At 41.5% G+C, this 19,966-nt stretch overlaps 1 protein-coding gene across 1 annotated transcript in view; it reads left to right on the top strand.

The window, feature by feature from the left end:
• Positions 1-19,966, top strand: part of ARHGEF4 (Rho guanine nucleotide exchange factor 4) — a 186,087-nt gene that overhangs the window by 67,649 nt on the left and 98,472 nt on the right. The window contains exons 3-5 of the mRNA XM_051626519.1: positions 4,075-8,493; positions 12,043-12,369; positions 18,240-18,369. Of these exons, the coding sequence (XP_051482479.1) occupies positions 4,906-8,493; positions 12,043-12,369; positions 18,240-18,369 (4,045 nt within the window). The 5' untranslated portion in view covers positions 4,075-4,905. The remainder of the gene's footprint in view (positions 1-4,074; positions 8,494-12,042; positions 12,370-18,239; positions 18,370-19,966) is intronic.

Raw genomic sequence — 19,966 nt, 5'->3', positions numbered from 1 at the left:
GTGCTCTATCATTGCCATGTAACACTTTTGAACTCTGTGACAGCACTTCTTGTAAAGCAAACACTTTTTGTACTGTGTTTGCCTGAAATCCAAGAACATAATCGAGTTAATAAAAAGCCATTTACTATTACTGTTCTTCTGGAAAGACTTGGTGGTCATAAATCTTACCAGGCATTTCCAGCCTGGCAAACATTCAAGTTTCTAGAAGCGCTGTTACTTTTGGCAACCTTTGCCAAATTGGAGAGACCAAGGCTTAATAAGATCTTGAGGCCAGACTCCTGTATCTTGCTCCAAGGCTGTCCCTTTCAGAGCAGAGGTGTTTCTAAGGCACAGAAGTAGAAGCTAGGTATTTCAAATGCTCTTTCTGTCCTGTTACTGAACTTAACTTTGGTTTTTACTCTGTGCCCTCAGTGCAGGATATTATTGTATCTGTTCCGTGACTAGCATTTGTCTTTCCTGTGTAGGCCACCTAAGTCCCTACTTGAGTGTAGAAAAAGCCTAGCTTTTCACAGCTCTCATTACACAGAGGATGGATGAGTTTCAGGCTCCCAAGTTAGCGTGCACCTGTACTTGCATTGGCAGGAGCTGAAAGCGTACCGGGCTGTGCAGGATGAGACTTTTTGTAAGTGATGCCCTCATGCCTACCCTGGGAATTGCACATTTCCTTTCCCTGATGAGCAGGGCTGAGGTTCACTGAACAGAGGGGAAAACTGGCTTGCTCTCACCTGTGTTAATGGAAACTGCATTTTAGTCTCATCACATTGCCAGTCAAAGACACTGGCCTGTGCCTTCCAGTCAAAGAGAGATTTACAAAATGTATATTAATAACTACTCAAGAGTTGTTGTTACCATCACATATGGAGAAAATACTTGTCTGAATCCTTTGAATTACCAACTGAAAATGCTTTCATATTGTCTTGAGTCCAGGGAAAAACTGTGTCAATATTCCTTGAGCTCTCACTGAGGCAGTAACTAGGGTCAGGTGCAAGTTAGTGAGAATACAAGTCAGGCTTGCTTAAGCAGCTTGCAAGTAAAAGCAAAGACCATATAAATGGTCAGGTTCTTTTTTGTGGTTGTGAGAATTAAGAATAAAATCCTTCATTACAAGACTAGTTGAAGTCTGTTTAGCCTGTCCTACAAATTGTTAGGCAGAGAAAATGAGGGAAATGCAATGTCTGAGAAGCTCACAGTTGTTGCATTATGGTATTGTAATTGTAAGAAAATTATGCAAATACGGAATCTGATCTAGAGAAAAAATGATACATGACTTCCCATTAAAAAAAAATAGACAGGAGTGGCTGGGTCCATGGGAGAAAATGTCACATATGAACATTGTCAGTCCTCAGTTAGAGGGCAGCTTGGATGGAAGGTATGTTATGTTATGGAGACAGAGGTCTTCACACTTCAAAGTCACACAGTTTATTTTTCTGGTGACTTCAAGTTGACCTGATTATATATGGCTGCATGCAATGGTAGCAAGATGGATCAGTATCTTCAGTTTCGTCCTGTGTTCTTGGCACATTTCAGAGGCAGTGAAAGACACTCAGGAGAAAAGCAGACAAGGGGAGCTTTGCTTTGATTTTTCTATTGTCTGGGAAGTGCAAAAGCCTTATTTCAGAAGTAGTTTATTTTATATTTATTCCAGACTCTTGTCTTCCATCTGCTTATCTGCTTTGAAGAGATATATAAACACACAACTTTGTCCATGGGTGCTAAAAGTTTTCTCAAGAACCCTTCTGAAGAAAAAGCTGTAATTTGACTTTTGAAATTCTCAGTGTACTCTCCTGGAAATTAAAACATGAGGGCTGTTGTCTAATCAGAAGCCTCGTTGAGAATCCCTTCCTCATGTCTACCCAGTTCTCAAGCCCATGATTGTCTGTGTTGGAAAGACAGGGCTACATCAAAGGACCTGCCCATTGTAAACTACCGCCCTTCTGCTCTGACTGAGTCCTTTAGACTCAATTTTTACTCGAAGAGAGATAGTCCCACAAATCCTAACAAAATACACACACTACAGGTTGGAAGGAAATTAAGCTACAGACGACAGGTGGTCAGAGCTGGCCTCCTGGAGGCACCGAGAAGTCGAACACCCATAGAAGAAGGTAAAAATGGCACTATCTGCATGTCGTTTGCCCTGTTATGGCTTCTTCCCTGGTCACCATGGGGACATTCAGTGAGCTCATGGGTTTCCGGTTTACTAGAGATCAGCTCCAGGCCTCTCTTGTCCGTTAGGCAGAGGGCTTTGATAGACATAGCAAGGACTGAAGCTTGTGTGTCCTCTCCCTCCTCAGGCAAACTCCATCCCAGGGTACATCTAATAGAGTAGGTCTCACCAGGCTGATCCTGATGCTGGCTCTTCCCCTTAGCAGCACTGGGGGCATGTGTTCTGATTTGGGCCCAGTCCAGGAATTCTGGTTGACGTTAACTGGTGCCCTTCATACCTATAATTTGTTTCCTCATTTCTGACAAGGTACGAAGGCAATTTTGGGGGCCCCTGCTTCTGCTTTAATCACATAGTTTTGTGTAATACCCATTAAAAACAAATAATGAATTTGGGAAGGGTCTCAGTACGAATATCCTGATATACCTATGTTTGGAATGATAGATGGGCTGTAAGGAATCTCTGCCCTATTTTTTTATTTTTTATTTTTATTTTTAGTTTATTTCCTAATTATCCTTAGGGACAGTTTGGCATCATCATTACTTTGTTCTTACTTGCCTGAACAGTTTTTATCTCAGTTTATTGCCATCTGTAGATTTGTGTTCAGAGCAGCGTTGAAGAGGCAGTGCTGTCAGTGCTGAACAGCTGCTGCTGTACTCAGTGCTGTGGGTGCCAACTACTCGCAGTTGATGCGTCTCAGTCATTACGTGAAATGCTAGTCTGTGCTGCTTTAATGCTGGTCATTTCTGTCCTGCTTATAGTGGGATTTGACATTATTAAAGGACCTCAATCACATGTATCATTGATTTCACACAGTAAAGGACACATTGCTCCGCTGGTTACTTGACTCATGTTGCCATATAGTACAATTGGGTCAGGTTTAATGGTGTGAAAGTGATTTTTGCACTTGATTTGAAGCACTGCATCCTCCCTCTCCCTCCTCCATTTGATTTGTATTTTTCTTCTTCCATCAAGAGAAGATACCAGTCTTCTTATTGAGACTGACTTTTGGAAATAACCTGAGGGCCTTCCTTTTTCTAATTTATTGATTGACTTTTGGAGACTAGAATCAGAAACTCTGAGACTTATCCTTTGATGTGATCTGGGATTTGGCTTCCCATATGAGGACTCACACTTCCCCTGTGGCAAAGCACCCTGATGAAGGTGACATGCAATTCAGGCCAAAGGAGTTTGTGTTCTAGTTTGATGGCTGCTATTCACTTGTGGGCTTTTTTTTTTTTTTTTACTTTCCCAGGCTAGCTATTTGGGACAAAAGACTTTTCTGAATATTAATGGTGTGGTTTTGATCTTTTTGCTCTCAGCCACTAATTTGGATGTGCTCTAATAACTGATAAGTGTAGTGCTCCTGGTATAAGCCTTCTGGAAAATGAGACCAAAGACTTCTTTCAGCTTTGGTTAAGGCTTTGGTATGTGTAGTATCCAGTTATTCAAATACAGAAATGGTCTGTGTATATTAATGTCACATTTGTGTAATTTGGACAGTAACAATAACCTCTCAGGTTTATCATATATACCTTCTCCTCAGATCTGAAGATGGATTAGTTAGAGTTTTTAGATGTACTAGGAAGGGATGGTTCCAATTTGACATGTAAAAATTTTGAATGTGAAATGTGTTTTGCTATGGGACTATGAAAGATACGGCCAAAAGCCAAATTTTAGCCTCTGCATAATTATATATTAAAGTGAAAAAAATAAATAAATTTGGAAATACTAAGAAACGAAAAGTAAGAAATGGAATTACCTTAGGTCCATCAATCCATAAAATACCAAGTATAAGTTCCAAAGACATCAGTGTTTATTACATCGTGTTCCTGAGTCCCTTTTCTCGTAATTCGTGCTACCCTGCAGCTGTGGGAAATGGTTACTAACTCATGCTTTTTATTTATTCATAGACCCCAGAGCCAGTTGAAAACTACATCAGTGAAGGAGAGTTTGAGGATGATCTGAGTTCCACCCCAAGCACAATAGAGCTGGAGATACGTGGATCCAGCCAAGAAACAGATGAAGATTATTTTGAGACCCAGTCACATCAGAGTGGATCTTTGTCAGATGTAAAAACTGAGCCTTATGAGAGTGCATCAGACACAGAATCTGTTTCCAGTGGTGTAACTAGGGAAACTTGCTTGGATTCAAACGGCCTTTTTACTGAAAAAAACTACCTGTGCCGTAGTCTTCCTAAAGCAAAGGCAGGAATAACCCTCCATGAACTTAGGCGCTCAAGGCAACCAGAATTTCCCCATCAGGTGTGGTTAGAAGTGTCTTCCAAAATAAAAGCAACATCAAGCAAAACTGAATTTTGCATACAATCTGCAAAGTCAGAAGGTAAAGAACTGGGTAATGAAGAGCTAAAATTAGCTAATGAAATTTCCAACACAGAGAATCAAGTCATTGAGGAGGGCATTATATCACAGACAAATAGAAAGTTGGTAGCAGTATTGCAAAATAAAACAGAGTTTGAAAGCAGTAAAGTGCAGTCCTGTACCAACTCAGTACCTACAGAAGATGCTGTTACAAGGCAAACAGAACATTGTGCAGTATTAAACAATGTTTGTTTCAAAGCAAACTCAGAAAGTTGTTTGATTTTTCCTGAGATACGGCAGTTTTCCTTCCGGTCAAATGCAGCACCAAGCTGTAGTTTGCCTAATCTTCATTTTGAAACAAATGGACCTCCCTGTAGAAGTTACACTGAGACATCTGACATTAGTAAGTGTGAATTAGATTCTATGTCCAGTTCAAAATACAGCAGGAGGAGCTCAGTTGACAGTGAGGAAACTACAGCTAAAAGGATAAAACATGGAAGTACAGAGACCATGTCAACATCAGATTCATTCTTTTACCAGAGCTGCTTCAAACCAAAATCTCAGCCACCATTCACAAGGCCAGAGATTACAGAAAGTAAAACATGGCACAGTGTACCTGAAAATATCAGTGCTCAAAGCAAGACAGACTATGTGGAGAACTGTATTCATCTGACAGACAAATTTAGATGGTCATGTTCCAGAATACATCTTCAAGGGTTGAATTTTAAATACACTTGGAAAAACTTTGAAAGGGTACCTATAAGCTCTGAAAAGGCAAAAATAGAGGATGAATTTGACATAAGAAGATCTTTTCTTAATACTGACATAGACTCAAATAAGTGTCAGCTTTCTCAACCAGCAGGCTCTCCCCAGTGCATTGAATATTATTTGCACTCTAAACCAGAGACATGTGGTCTTAGCCCAGAAGCAGTAGATACATGTGCTGATAGCTTGTCTTTTACACAGATTGATACTTGTGAGTGTAAGCCAAAAGAAAAGGAGACTTCATCTGCCCAGGACTGTGAGCCAGTGATCGTAAATGCTGAAGAACTTCTAAAAAGTGACCAGTACAAAGCTGAAGGACATCTGGAAGCAGACAGATTCCCTTGTGATACTGATGTTGAAACTGGCATTAGTGCCACAGAGAACTTAGCAGCTTGTCACGTAGATTTTCCTGCTGTTGTGGAAAATAGAGATTGTGGTGGTTCTGAAAACTGGGTTTCCACTGGTAGCATACAGCAGAAAAGTTTGAAGGAGAATGGCCTCAAATCTGAACTGTCAGGTATGGAGATCATGTTAGGGGAAAGAGGGGCAGATGATTGTTCTAACCTTGACTTGGGCTGTAAAGTCCTGGAAACCACATTGCTGCCAAGTTGTAGTGACAGTGAGGCAGAGCACAAAGAGTCAACACAGCAAAATACAAGTTGCACATCTGGTACCTTAAGGAGTCAAAATAATGAACATCCTACTCGTAAAGGAAAGGATGAAGACAGTGTCTTTGCTGTTGAAATGACTCCCAAATCAGATGATACAAGCCAGGGAAGGCATTTAATGACTGTTCCAGAGTTAAAGCCTGCCCTAATTATAGTATCTGTAGAGCAGAAAGTATTACAGTCTGAGACACTGGATGATAACCTTCCTACTGAAGTGGTAACTGGAACATTGAGAAACTTAGTGAGCAAGGATTTGATGTCTCCTCATACTATCAACAAAGCTCATGATGGGCCAGGGAAAGTTCTGAGTGAAAACTGTAGCTGTGAAGAACAAGTTCTGGCCACCCACCCCATTTCTGGTAGTGCAGAGATACTCCCTGATAGGAATACAGCTGAAGAAAAAACAGAAGTTTCACAAGACAAAAGAGAGAAAACAGATGGAGTTTCATCCTTAGGGTTCACCTGTAGTAATTCCATGGTAACAAGTGCAAAGGTGGAATTCAGGAGTGTTACTTTACTGCTAGGCAGTGATACACTTATTGCAGAAAGTCAGGCAGATCAATGTGAAGAAGCACTCTTAAAATCACAGAGCAGAAGTGATGTTTTGATTTCTGAGAAAGAACCTCTTAGAACAAAGGTTGATTTTGAGTTAGAGACAGAACAGTTCAGAAAATCAGGGTCTGATACAAGAGACGAGCAAGTGTCTAAGGAAAAGGAATTCAAAGCACATCAAGACAGAGAGAAAGGCTTAAATTTAACTAGTACACTAACACTGGAAACGTGCATTGCAAGCAATTTGTGTCAGGCAGATGGAGCTGATGTTGGTCTTCAAGGGCCCAGCATCATCCCTGAACAAGCAGTGGGCAGGCAAGGAAGTGAAAGCTGCAGTGGTTCAAAGGAACAAACAGGTATTTGTGAAGAACCTTCTCCTCATGAAGGAAAAGAGGGCTCTCCTGAAGAAGACACAGCTAGCCCCAGCAAAGACAGTGCCCTGAATCTAGATGTGTCTGATGTCTTTAACTATTCTTTGAAAAAGGAGACCCAGAACCCTTGCATGCTGGGCCTAGATAACATAAGTACCTGCAGCACTAACAGTGAGGAAATGGATGAGAACTCATTGCACATCCTTGGAGGTAACAGCAGCCTCTGTAAAGCTGTGCAAAAGCCAACAAAGAATGGGAATAATGGGAAAGCTTCCAGGTTTTTAGTATTCTCAAAAATGACATCTTTCAGGAAAACTAAGCCTGGCATAGCAGAAAATCAGGGAAGTAGCAGCTTCTTTGGCAGCAAGGCAAAGATGGAAGAACTGGATGCTGGGAAAGAGGATGAAGACACTGAAAGTTTACAGTCTTTCAAAAGTTGTTCATCTGGTTCAACCTTCCACAGGAAGGAGAGCTACACCTCAGAGTACTCTGATGATGATGATTTATTCTATGAGAGACCCACAGGATTATTCAGCAGAACGAGCCTGCGGAAGGCTTCTGGCTCTGGTCGGATACTGATGGAAGATGTAGATGCAAATTCAGCTTCTCCCACGCTGGCAGCTGTCAAATATTCAGATCGACACGTTTCAGGTTCATCTGAAAACAACGACAGTGAACCTGTGGAATACTGTGGGATTAGAAAATCATTCCCTGAAAATGAATACAAAAGAAACAAAAACCCTGAGGGTAAGAAGTTCAGGACAAGGTTAGCCCTGGCACACAAATCCCTCTCAAGTTTCTTTGAATCCAAATCTCCAGAAAAGGAAAATACTGAGCAAAGCTCAAGAGTATCACAGAAAAATGAAAAGGAGAAAGCCAAATTTCGCCAGAGCGCCTGGAAGGCTTTTCTAAAAAGCAAGGAGACAGATGGACTAAAAAGGCCTGTCTTAGCAAATTTATCACCGACACAGGAGAGTCTGAACACTACTAGTGGCCATGTAGTGAGAACATTGTCAGCAGAGCGACAGGATAGTTCCAATGGACACACATTTTTTAAAACGGTAACAGCTGATGGCTCCTCAGCAGACACCAACTGTCTTGACACCTCCGTGGAGCCTGTTGATGTTTCTTCACCTGCAGGTATATGGAGAAAACGGATACAGTCCCATGACTTGGGCATCAGATACTCGCAGAGTTCAGACTGTGATGAACAGCAGGAGGCTGTGAGCAACAGTTTAAATACTTCTCTAGAGGAATACTTTATGAAATCTCGACTTAGCCCCATTGACTTGCAGTTGCCATTTAGTCAGTCAAGTCCATCATGTCCTCAGCTCTCAAATTCTGATGGTAAAGACATGCCTTCTAGGCCCATGAGTCCTAAACCACAGAGTCCACGATCCTCTTCTCAACACAAGAGTTTCCGTTATCCAGGAAGAATATGTGCCACTTCAATGATCTCTCTTGGGAACAGCTCTGCAGTTGAAAGCAATTTGGAGGCTCCTGAGAGACCAAAGACGCTGAAACCCAGAGGTAGTCTCTTACTTTCTGTACACTCGTTGGACAGTGAATACCAGAGGGATGACAGTGGCATAAGCAGTCAGTCCCAGATCAGCTTAAACACAGCGCCTTTCATTAGTGACATGCTCCGAGATGAGGTGAGTTGTTGTCTGGGAATGGGCAAGTGGTGGTTTGGTTTACAAAGTCTTTTGATTTAATGTGGCTTAGGAATTCCAGTGAAACTCTTTAATGACTTAATGAGCACATTGGCTAGATGGGTGCATAAATATTCCTCTGTCTAAGATAGTAGCACTACTTAATCCTTCTGTTTTCTGTTCAAGACTATGTGAATTGATGCACTCTTTAATGAAAGGATTTACCACAAAAATCCAAAGGAATGGAGTCATCACAACAGTGATAATGCATAATATGCCTCAGGCAGATTACACAGATGCCACCCCGTGTTCAACTCCAGCTTTCACCTGGGTCATACCTCTCTTAAGATAGGGTAAAGTCAAGCTTTGTCACTGGTATACAGAAAAGCAAACATTTTTCTTTAGACAATGAGTAGCTGTCTTTCAAAGTACCATGAGTCTTTTTCAGTCACCATAACTACCCTTTGATTGCCACTAGGAGCCCTTTTCTCCTGTTTTGACAGCAAACACAAAAAAAGCCCCACTGACTCAGGGTCTCCCTTTGATGTTCTATTTTGTTCTGCTTCTGGTAACACATTAATTTCCTTGCTATAGGCTGGATTTCACAGAAAAGACTGTATCTTCAATAGGGATTTCTTGGCTGGCTGAGGCCTTTGAAAGCAAAGACTTCCTCTGTCAGTAGGCTTTTAATCTCAGAGACTGAGAGCTTGGGAATCTCTTTTGGCTAAGCACTCACCACCAGAATGACTGAGATGGGTCTGTTAGCTGAGATCCCAGAATCTGGCTTGATCATGCTACTTTTTTAGTATTGCTGATGATGAGTTTTGACATTAAGAAATGGGCAAAACAGACCTTGGGAGATCATGTCCTTCTTCAGACAGGACTAGTAGCAACACCAGGTAGACAAAACCATGACTTTCTCTAACACCTCCTTGATTGGAGATTTCACCACCTCTCTGGGAAACATGTTCCTGAGGAAAAAATTTTCCTGGTGCCCAGCTATGCAAGCTACAATTTCTGGCCATTGTCTAGCACTACTGAGAAGAGTTTGGATCTACCACCCATGTAATTACAAAATTGTTGCAGATTGCTCTTATGTTGCCTTTAGTACCCTCTTATAAACCTGAATAAACCCAGTTCCCTCAACCTCTCCTCCTGTATTTCCAGTGAAAATTTTTTGGTTGAATGGTTTGGGTTTTTTAGCTAATGCTGCCTAGACTCTAAAGAAGCATGTGGGTGGCAGTTTGAGAAGTGTGAGGGCTGTAGTATTGGAATTGCTGTGGACGGAAGGGGAAGAGAATTTGCTTTATTCCCTTCTGTCCTAAGCTTTACTTGAATGTTTTTTTTGTTATCATGGGCATCATCTTAACTTACACACTTAACACTGGACACCACATTCCAAACAAGAGCCTGCAGTGTTGCACCAGCCTAGGAAAATGTGAGATTCTTGGACTACACACACTGTCAACAGATGAAGCCTCTCAGAGGATGAACAAAGTCATTGATCTGTACATAATTACCCAAAAGAGCATCTGGAAAAGAGTAGAGAGATGAGTTGTGTGTAAAGCCTTGATAAGGCAAACCCACATCCTATAATGTAACCCTTACGAGCAAATAAGCAATTACTTAAATGGATTGCTAGATTAAATAATTTAAAGAAAACCATGAAAAATATAAATGGTATCTAAGCCATATAATAACAGTTTAACTTTCCTGGTTCTTCTGGAGGCTGCAGAATGTGATATCTGAAAGTGGATTATTGTAGCTGGAGCCTAGAAATTAAAGTAAATGTCTGAGCTTTCAGGATACGACATCTAACCTATTAAAGCAGATAGGGCTTTTGTTTGTTTTTATTTTCATGACATTGTGAAATGAAGTAGAACTGCACCCTCGATTTTGTAAGTGATGTTTTTCAGGAATTTCTGAAACTACAGTGGCAGAGACATCGGGCAAAGTATGTTTGCAGTGTTGTCTTTCCAACATAATTACCATCTCAACACTAAGGATGGTCTTCCTTATGTATGTGTGTAGCTAAGTAAAAAGGTTGCAACATTGAGTTTAATGGTGGATTAGAAGAAAAGTCCTTTTCTGTTCTGCATCACTGAAGACATCATTGCAAAACAAATGCGTAATTGTGAAGTTACTTGAGCTCATTTCCCAGTGTGCCTTTCACTATGGGGATATGGATATATTCCCCAAGCCCCCAGCCAGATGTTTGTCCAGTGGTATCAACTTTATCCGTGTCGTAGTGTTTTACCAAACTGCTCCGGATGAGCTTGTGCCTGGCTACCAAACTGGGAAATAACTCTCCTTAGACTGATGGAGCACAGGCCAGCCCCTCTCTCTTTACCTGCTAATGGTTAACATTCTCCAAGTTACATCAAGGACAAAGATTTTATGCTGAAAACAGCAAGACAGAGCAACTACCAGCTTTCCCATGTGTCAGGGCTTTCATTACATGTTTAATTAAGCTGTTTGTGGTATGACTTTATTTACATAATTGTGTTACTCAGCAGGCAAGAGTGAACTGTTCTGATGTCCCACGTTTGGAATCTGTGCAAGTTCTCCTCCTTGCTCCCCTCCAAAATGGTGGGGTTAAACACAGAATACCAGCAGGATACACTTTCCTTTTTCATAGAATGTAGTCAGTAAGAAGGGACTCTAGACTGTGGCATCTCTTACCAGTGGCAAAGAAGAATTGATCTGGGATTTCTGGTTAATTGAGAGTAGATAGAAAATGTCTGTAGTGGTTTAAGCATTGTTGACTGGAGTTCTTCAAATGAACTGTGAGAAACTGGAGAGATACTATTGGTGTGAAAAAAGACTCCTGAGATCAGTAATTCCTGGATGTTGTTATCTCCCACCTTCAACACTATTGATTCTAACACTGATGCTACCTGGTGTAGTAGTTAGATGCCTCAGAGCATGCTTGATTTCAAGTTGTTCCAGTATAAAAGCTGTAATTTTGTGCAGCCACTCGTTAAAAGCAAATGAGATTGAAGTGCAAAGCTCTGCAATTCCCTGCTCTCAGCCCAACATCAACCAAATAAAATAGAGTGAAGAGCCCATCAGGAAGCACAGAGCTTAATATATCAGACCTGCAGGCATCTAGGCAGCCTTTTCACATTGTATAACTGAAGTAGAGTTGGAAAAGCCAGCCAGACAAGACTGGTCATTATTCTATTTTCAGAGACACTGTCTTTGTAAATAATATTATACAGACAGAGTGACCTAAATCCCTGTAGTAATGTTATTGTACTATGCCATCTAGAATGAGGGTGAAAAGGGCATTGTCCTGTGCAAGGGGAGTGTATATTACACTCTCAAACACGGCAAAGCTGCTGCTTCAGGGTGGAGTACCCCTAAGCCTATGGAAAAAGCTGAGTAGAGAGGCTGATTTCAGCCAGCCAGTACACTTTGGGAAAGTATTTTCTTCTGAATAGTTCTGGGGCTAGAAAACCAAGCTTTGCCATCTTCTATTCCAATTGATTAGAAGCAAACAAAATTTCCAGCCAACAAACACTGTGTTTTCACCTGCTGTTTGTAAAACAGGAGTCTAAACAGCAATGTCACACACCACTTGAAAAGAGGCCAAATGACAAATGGGTTGCCCATCGCACAAGGAGGGCCCCGCAGGTTCCATCATCCCCACGCCCTATCTCCACCCTTGAGAACAAAGCCTGGAGGCTTTCCTTCCTTGCTCCAGATGAAAAAGCCAAGGAGATTCCAGAGAGGAGGAGAAAGAGACCCAAACCTCTCTATAAGTGCTTCAGCTTCGATGATGTTTGGATGGAAAGGAACCAAAGAAGGAAGCTAGAGAAGGAGACACAGCCAGAGAGAGGCATTCAATTACAACACCTCCCAGAAGACCAGTTAAAAGTAAGAAACCATACACCATCCACCTCGTCCTCTGGCACTGACTTCCTCTCTGCTCTGGCTGCTGCTTTCTACTGTCATCATATTCCTGTCCTTGCAGTTTGTCTGGTACCAGTTCTGTCTGCTTTTCTTTGTGTCTGGTAGTGTGAGGAGGCTGATTAAACACTAAACTGGCCCATAAGCGATGATCTCTAAAGGTGGTGGGATTTTAATAACTGTAAGTGAGCAGTTCTTCTTCTTCTCCTGTGCCACGTGGGACAACAGGATGTGAGGGAATCAGATTGCTCTGTGAGCTGAAAGATGGAGAGGGCAGGGAGCAAATAAAAATTGCTGTAAATCAATATAAATTAAACTGATGAAATCTCATTGCTGTATGACTCCAACAAGGGACTTGTACATTAGACTTCCTGTGTATCTGAGGCCAACTCCACAATTCCTATGGAGTTAAATTCCTGCTGTGAAATGCTTGAGAGAGCATTGCTGCTGGAGTTTTAGCTGTTAGTATTCTCTCTGCTGGGGGAGCCTTTTAGATCAGCCTTGCTTCTGACAAACTTTGTGGCTGTTGTGACTCACACTGATGGCATCTGTTACTCTTGGATCCAGAACTAAGGTTTGTTCCCTTCAGGGAGAGCCATGAATCTGTATCCAAGAGCCAAATTTAGCCTTCATACGTAAAAAAAGAACTTCTGGGGGAAAAGGACAGGAGTTAGAGCGGCACTTCATGCAGCATCTGATGATAATATGGAGGAATTTTTTGAGAAGGCTTGAAATCAAGTAGCAGACATTCAAATAAAATCTTTCCTCAGGTTTTTCTGGTTTGGTCTGTTATCTGCATTTGTTTCCCTGTTGTCCTGGTTGCCTATTTCTGGTTGCTCTTGCATCAAAATAACAACATTTGGGGGGAACTGAGACTCCTGTCCTGCCACCACTTCAGCACATGCTTGACCTTATGCACGCAAATAATCCTGTGGAGGGCAACGGGGAAACATTCACCTGACACAGCTCAGCTTGTCCACTATGCCTTGCCAGCAGTAAACCTGGGGCCTCCTGTCCTCCTGGGAGAGACTCCTATTGAAGCCACAGACAACTGGGACAGAAAGCCAGGCCAATTCCAGAGACAGGGTTTCAGAAAATGTCCCCACTGTTCTCCCCTAGTCAAGAAAAGGAGCTAAGGAGCTACAAATCTGTGCTGTTGTGTATTTGTAGGTCTCTTCAAAACAAAATGTTGCCAGTTGTTGCTTGAGTGAGTGCTGGGTATGATTCTGTGATGTGTTGCCTACTCTCAGTTCAGTGAGAATGCTTCCCTTGCTCAGCCCCACTGTCACCTCTGTGTTGAAGACAATGAGTAATGCTCTTGAGGGATAAATGTATGTTAAGATGAAAAAAAAAAAAAAAAAAGAAATTAATTGTGTTACTTTTCTACCTTGTTCAGAATTCCGGGTGCTTAGCACTGTACAGGCATGAAACAAGCTAGGGAATATGAATCCCAGGCTTACATAGGCTCAGTGATAAACAGAAGCCAGTGAAACATGCAAAAAAATTTCTTATAATTCCTTGACAAGCATGGATAGTGATAGAAATCTAGCCCATGCTGCAGGGTATGTTGGCCAGCACGGAGACCATTAGTGCTTCCCAGAGAAGCAACCAGTTACCTCAATAACTTCCCCTAGAGCCATCAGATTATACATCTTGAATGCGGTCTGTTTTGCTGACTGACTGTGTGTTATGATGCTGCCAGAAAACAGCTTCTCCTTTAAGCATTTCCCCCCCTTACTTTCTGGTGCAAACTTACCTCTAAATTGTGATCAGCTGCATGATGATTCACAGCTGCCTCTGTGCCTCCCGCACCTGCCTGTGGGCCTTAACGGCCTGAGGCAGTTTTCTAGTTCATTCTTCTTTGGGTTGTGGAGGTGAGTAGAAGATATCTTATAGCACACAGGTAGATTAGGTTTTACTGTTTCTGTTGCTGTAAATGTGTTGTGTAAGTTATTGACAGGTTTTGTATTTGTGGGCAGGCCAAGAAAGCACAATGCTAAGTTTAATTGAGAGAACTGTTTGAAGTAAAGGGCTTCATCTTCTATACCTGCATTTTTTGGCTTGTATTTTTTATTTATAATAGTAATTACATAGGTGTTGGTTTTTTCCCTATTATGTTTCATTCTGTCCTTGCAATGCTCTATTCCTGTAATAATGCTGGCTTATTCATATTCCCAAGTATGGTGGGAGTGCTGTTACAAGCTGCAGTGTTTGGGGGCAGCTTTAGAAGGATGCTGAATTACTTCTTATAAGGAGGAATAAATTATCACAGAAGGAGCTTTGTAAGATGGTCATTGTCTGTTGTGGTTTTGTGAGTGGAACAAGGCAACTGTGTGAGGCTTTGGAGGATCTGAAATAGCAAGTCTGATGTTTTCTGACATGTGGCTGCCTTGGGATGTGTGGCTTCAGTTAAGAAAAGTCATATTCTATTAAGTCAAGATCAGTTCAGCATGCAAGGTGATGTAATGTCGGAATAGTGTGGAAAAAACTTAATAGGTCAGACTAGGGAGAAATAAAAAAGAAATTATTGATTTTTCAAGTGCTGATTTCTGATACTACTCCATCATTCAGATCAACATACACAAAAGAGTATAGTAGTAATAAGAAACTATTCTGAGGGCTGGCAGTTGGGATTCAGAGAGATATGGAAAAACAGCCAAGAAACTTCTTTTGAACTAAAAAAAATAACTGCTTGAAATACCTAAACAATTCTGTATGCTGGTCTTTGTTTTGCTCACATTCACTAAGCTGCCCATTTGCTTTAAATAGGAACAGCCTGTGTAAATCCCTGGGGTCAGCGTCAGAGCTTGATCCAGCTGTGTCCTATAATGAACTGCTACCAGTAACAAGCTGAGAAGATTCTGGTCTTGTACCTTCAATGTTAACACGTAACTGGTGGTGGCAAGCCTTTGAAGCAGCCCTTTCCTCTCGGCCCCACCTTCTAGCCCCCCCACCTGCACCCCTGGAAGTGAAAGAAGAGAAATGCACATGGCTCTGGACAAACCTATTTTCTTTTGCTGGGATGTAGGCTTTGCCATTCACATGGTGATGGATTTCAAGGTCTAGCCTGAGGTCCTCTTACTTTAATTTCAATGAAGTATAAATTCCCTAGCTGGAGCAGAGACAGTGCTCCAAACCACTGATGCATGTAATGCAGTAATGGTGATAGACTCTGTTGTGGGAATTATTTTTGCCAAGATTGTTTTAGTGACGTCTCTGAACTGCCTGCTCCTATCCTGCTCTTTCCTCTTTTGACAAAAAGTTAAAACCTGATTGCTAAGCTTGATGCCTCTGCAGTGCACAACAATAGAAGCACAAACATGGCTTCTGCATGCATTTGTTAGAGCACAGTTTCTGCACTGCCGAATTAGAGAGATTCTTAAAAGGCCCATGAGGGGACTGTACCCAGAGGGATTATGGTGCAGAAGCAGCTCTCCCTTTTGTTTTGATAGAGAAATGAGAAGCAGTGAAAAATGGATCTCTAACTTATTGTCCTGAATGTGATTCCTGAAAGTCTGATTTTACCCCCTCTGAAAGAAGAGAAAATAAAGTTTTGCTATGTGCTGCCATGGTTATGAGAACATGGGCATCTCAGATACACCTCAAGAGGGGTAATGAACACACTTTGGTGAGGGGGTTGACTGAGATAAGTCTCTGCCTGTTGTGCACCTAACAAGTCACAGACATGTAAATGCCAGTCCCAGAGACTGAACTGCTGTGCATTAGAGCATAGAAATAATCCCCTTAAACCTGTATCAGAAAATGTGGAAGAGAGGGTCATTGCTATGCTCTAGTTCCTCGTTTCCCCTCTCTTTTAGGTTGGGGAAAACCCTGCCCACATATTACTAACATCTTTTAATATGCTTCTGCTGACTTTGGGTTGTACAGGCCTGGCTTCCCTGATACAGAAATCAAATTATGCCTGTATCTGAAATTTGCTCAGATATCCTGGAGATTAATAAGAATGAAACCTGCAGTTTTTGTTGTATTCTCCTTCCTAGTCTTAAACAGAACAATCATGCTATTACCTTTCATGTAAATAACCTAGACTTTACCCTTGGCATTTTCTGAGCTGTAGCTCAGTAAGTTGGCTGTTTTGCTTGGTTTCATTGTCATTAGAAGAGCATGTGTTCCCACTGGGGCTTTGCTGTGACTTTTCTAGACAAACAGGCACAGCTCAGGTTAATTTGAACAGGGTTCATGCTATCCTATCCCTCAGGAAAGGTGATGTGTGCCAAAGTATTGGCTGTGTTCTCTTTGTAAGTAAGTCCAGGAAGAATAAAGCAAGCCAGACACAGAGCAGCAGCACTCTCAGCTGCTTGAACAGTGTGTGGCTATAAAGTGGGCTTAGTTTGCAATTTAGTTCTGGAAGAATGTTTGGACTGATTACCATCTTATAAAGAAGAGGCTTCAGCATCAAGGCTGGTCAGCTGCTTTTATTCTCTTGAGACATAGTGTGGGCTGGTAGGGAGAAGGAAAGATTCTATACAAACTACTGGACCTCAATATCCCGAATTCTTGGTTCTGTGAAGAGTGAATACATTGCAACTGAATGTCACAGCAGCAAAGGGAAGGGGCAGTAGAGATAGAAATGAAAAATGGCTACACCCATGAGACCAGTGTTCACTGACCACCTGATCTCCAATTTGCCCACAGTCACTGCTATTTTTTGGGTGTGCCAACCACAGAAAGTATGGGACGGAGAAAAAAGAGAGAAGGTAAAAGGAAATAAGAGTATCTGCATTATACGTTAGGTACTACAACTTAGAGTGACTTTGATAACTATCTGTATTGTCAGATGGATCTGTATTCTTCTAGTATCTTGCCCAGTGTCTTGTGATATCCTGAAGTAGCAGGGGAATGTTGGTTTCATTTCCTTATATCAAGTAGTCATTATTTCTGTTTCACTGTAGATGAGAGGAGATGGAAAACACTGAAAGTTTCTTGGTATGGCAAGACTGACAGAAAATACTAGTTTTGACACAGAAAAGGAGAACAACCTTGTTTACATTTTGAATTTTGTTGATAGATTTATTTTTTTTATTCCAGTGAGTATCTATGTGAGAGGGTGGGTGGATGCTGGGTGGGTGGATGGAGTATCTTTATGACAATGGTTTGTATGACTGATTTCTTAAGCAAACAAACAAAAAATCTTTTGTTTGTTTTAAGCCTGACTTACTAAAGCACAGAGGTCATGGGTTGCGTGTATGTGTTCCCCCTTAAACCAGCGAAAGTTATTAATTCAATGATATCTAGCAATGGTATAAAGTTTTCAAAATATATTAAAGTTCTGCAAGTTTTGTAAAATCAGCCAAGTAAAGGAGAGAGTGACAGATTTTATATTTGTACCTTGAACTCATGTGAAGAATGTTGTGTTATCCGTGTCCTGTGTGATTGGTACAAATAAATCTCTGAAGGGAAAAGCTTTCCATGCTAAATACCAGAAAAGGAATTATTAGTTGTAAAGTTGTAGGAAACAGTTCAGTAGCTGAGGGGATGACTTGTTGGGGTGATGATATGCTTCCCCCTCCCAGTAGATACATTTCATAGGAAGGAGTGAAACTCCCTGACTGTATCTGTGTGTGGGTAGGCATGCCACAGATGAGTCCAATACCTGGTTATCCATTTCTGTTCTAACTACGTTGCAGTTTACCTGCCTTTCTCATGCTTTTCTAACCTCTCTAGCCATCGTCATCCACATGTGTCTACTAATTTACTACTTCCATGAGCAAGCATCGGAGATGGAAAGAGGTGCTCTGTAATGAATGCTGCATTTTTGTCCTCCAGGGCATCTAAATTTAAAGTTTGTTATCTTTGTTTTCCTTCTCTTGTTGCAGGCTGGAATAAGTCCATCCATCAGGTCTGCTGTTGCCTTTGACATCCTGCCACTGAAGCTGCATCCATTTTCCCAGAGCACTCCAACAGGCTTGGACTGTGTGGGCTGGAAACGGCGTGTCTCCTCTCCAGGTGTGTACACTAGTCTTAGTTGGACATGAATGATATGAGAATTTAGCTCAGTTTATTGGGTATGGAAACTAGGTGATAAGCATTCTCACCTATTTATGTGGAATATTGCATTGATGTCTGAGCAGAAATCTGCTTTACACTTAATTGTTTCATGTGCTTTTCATATTGAAGTTATTGCATGGGTGCTGTTTAAAGGCAGAGCTCAGCTCTTTGGTGATGAAAAGATCACTAATGGCAATGATAGTGTGCTTGGTGTAGAAACATGGTGTTGTTTCATGAGAACTCTCTATGTTTCACACTCTTGAATTAGGTTTCTGCAGATGAAACAGTCTCTATGTCTTGTGTTTGCTGGAGATATGTACTATGGTAGGTATGATGAGGTTCCTCTCAACTTGCTAATTAGGCACTAAAGTAACTAAATGGGCCTCTAGAGGTAGAAGCTTCATGTGCTTTAATCTCAAAGAACAAGTATGCTGTATTTTCACAAGGAATGTGCATGAAGTATCATGTCTGATTAATTTCTACTGACTGACACTTTCTCAGAATTAAATTGTAAGTTGCACAGATTATTAAACAGTGAGACATATCAGTGAGGTTTTTTAATTCTCCATCTGACAGTGCCTGCCCAAACACTGCAGATATCTCTATCATAGCATTTTGAGGTGGATAAGAAATGCAGGCTGCAGACATGTTTGGCTGTTAGGAAACTAGCCATGAAAAGCCAACAACAGTTGGGTGCCAAGCAGCTGTTTCTGCCTTAGAAAGTCTCTTTGTACCATCGATTAAACACTGCTGGAGTTACCTAATTAAGGGACCATAATATTGTGCTAATTACATCGGAGTTGAATGGTCATAATATTTTGTCAAGCAAAACTGGTTTGCTTTCTGGCACTTTTTACAACTCGTGCACGCAGTCATGAGGTTTCCTCTGGAAGTAAGAAAACAAACTACTTATTATCATGGTGTCAAGAGACCTGTCCCTGCACTCTCAGCACTGAGGGCTTTGATCAGTTGCTGTCACGAGCATCTGGTGTTGCCCTAACAGTTAGGACCAGCTCCCTGGCTTAATTTTAAAAACTGCAGCTTTGTCCCTTAGAAATCCCAGGTGGAAGCTCGTCATTGTCAAGTTGTCTGTACTTCTCTGACATGAGCTGAAATCCCTAAATGCCAGTGTCATAGAAGTTAATTCTGAGTCACAGCTGATACAAATTTCATTATAGTTTCCAACTGGGACCCGAGGGAGTTAAAATTATATATATGAATTGTGGAGGCTGAATAGGGGGAGTAAATATAGACTGACCAGTTGGTAGTGCTGTAGGTGTTTATATGCTCTCCAGAAATGGGGCATGAAACCTGAATCATCTATGATGCATACGGTATTCCTGAGGTAGATACAAGTGAATGTCATACTATAATCTTGCCAAGACCTGAAGAATTTCTATGTAAATGTAGCAAAACAAATGAAATGCAGCAGAACCCGTTTCCAACACCAAAACCATGCTAGTGGGGGAGAAAACTGGTGCACAGAAGCAGCGCTGTAATGCTTCTTCCACAGCCATCTCTATTAGCTGCTGCTTGTGAGCTTGAGGTGAAGCAT

This window comes from Apus apus, chromosome 8, assembly GCF_020740795.1.
Source record: "Apus apus isolate bApuApu2 chromosome 8, bApuApu2.pri.cur, whole genome shotgun sequence".
In the NCBI taxonomy this organism is placed as follows: domain Eukaryota; kingdom Metazoa; phylum Chordata; class Aves; order Apodiformes; family Apodidae; genus Apus; species Apus apus.
This window is presented reverse-complemented; position numbering and strand designations above follow the sequence as displayed.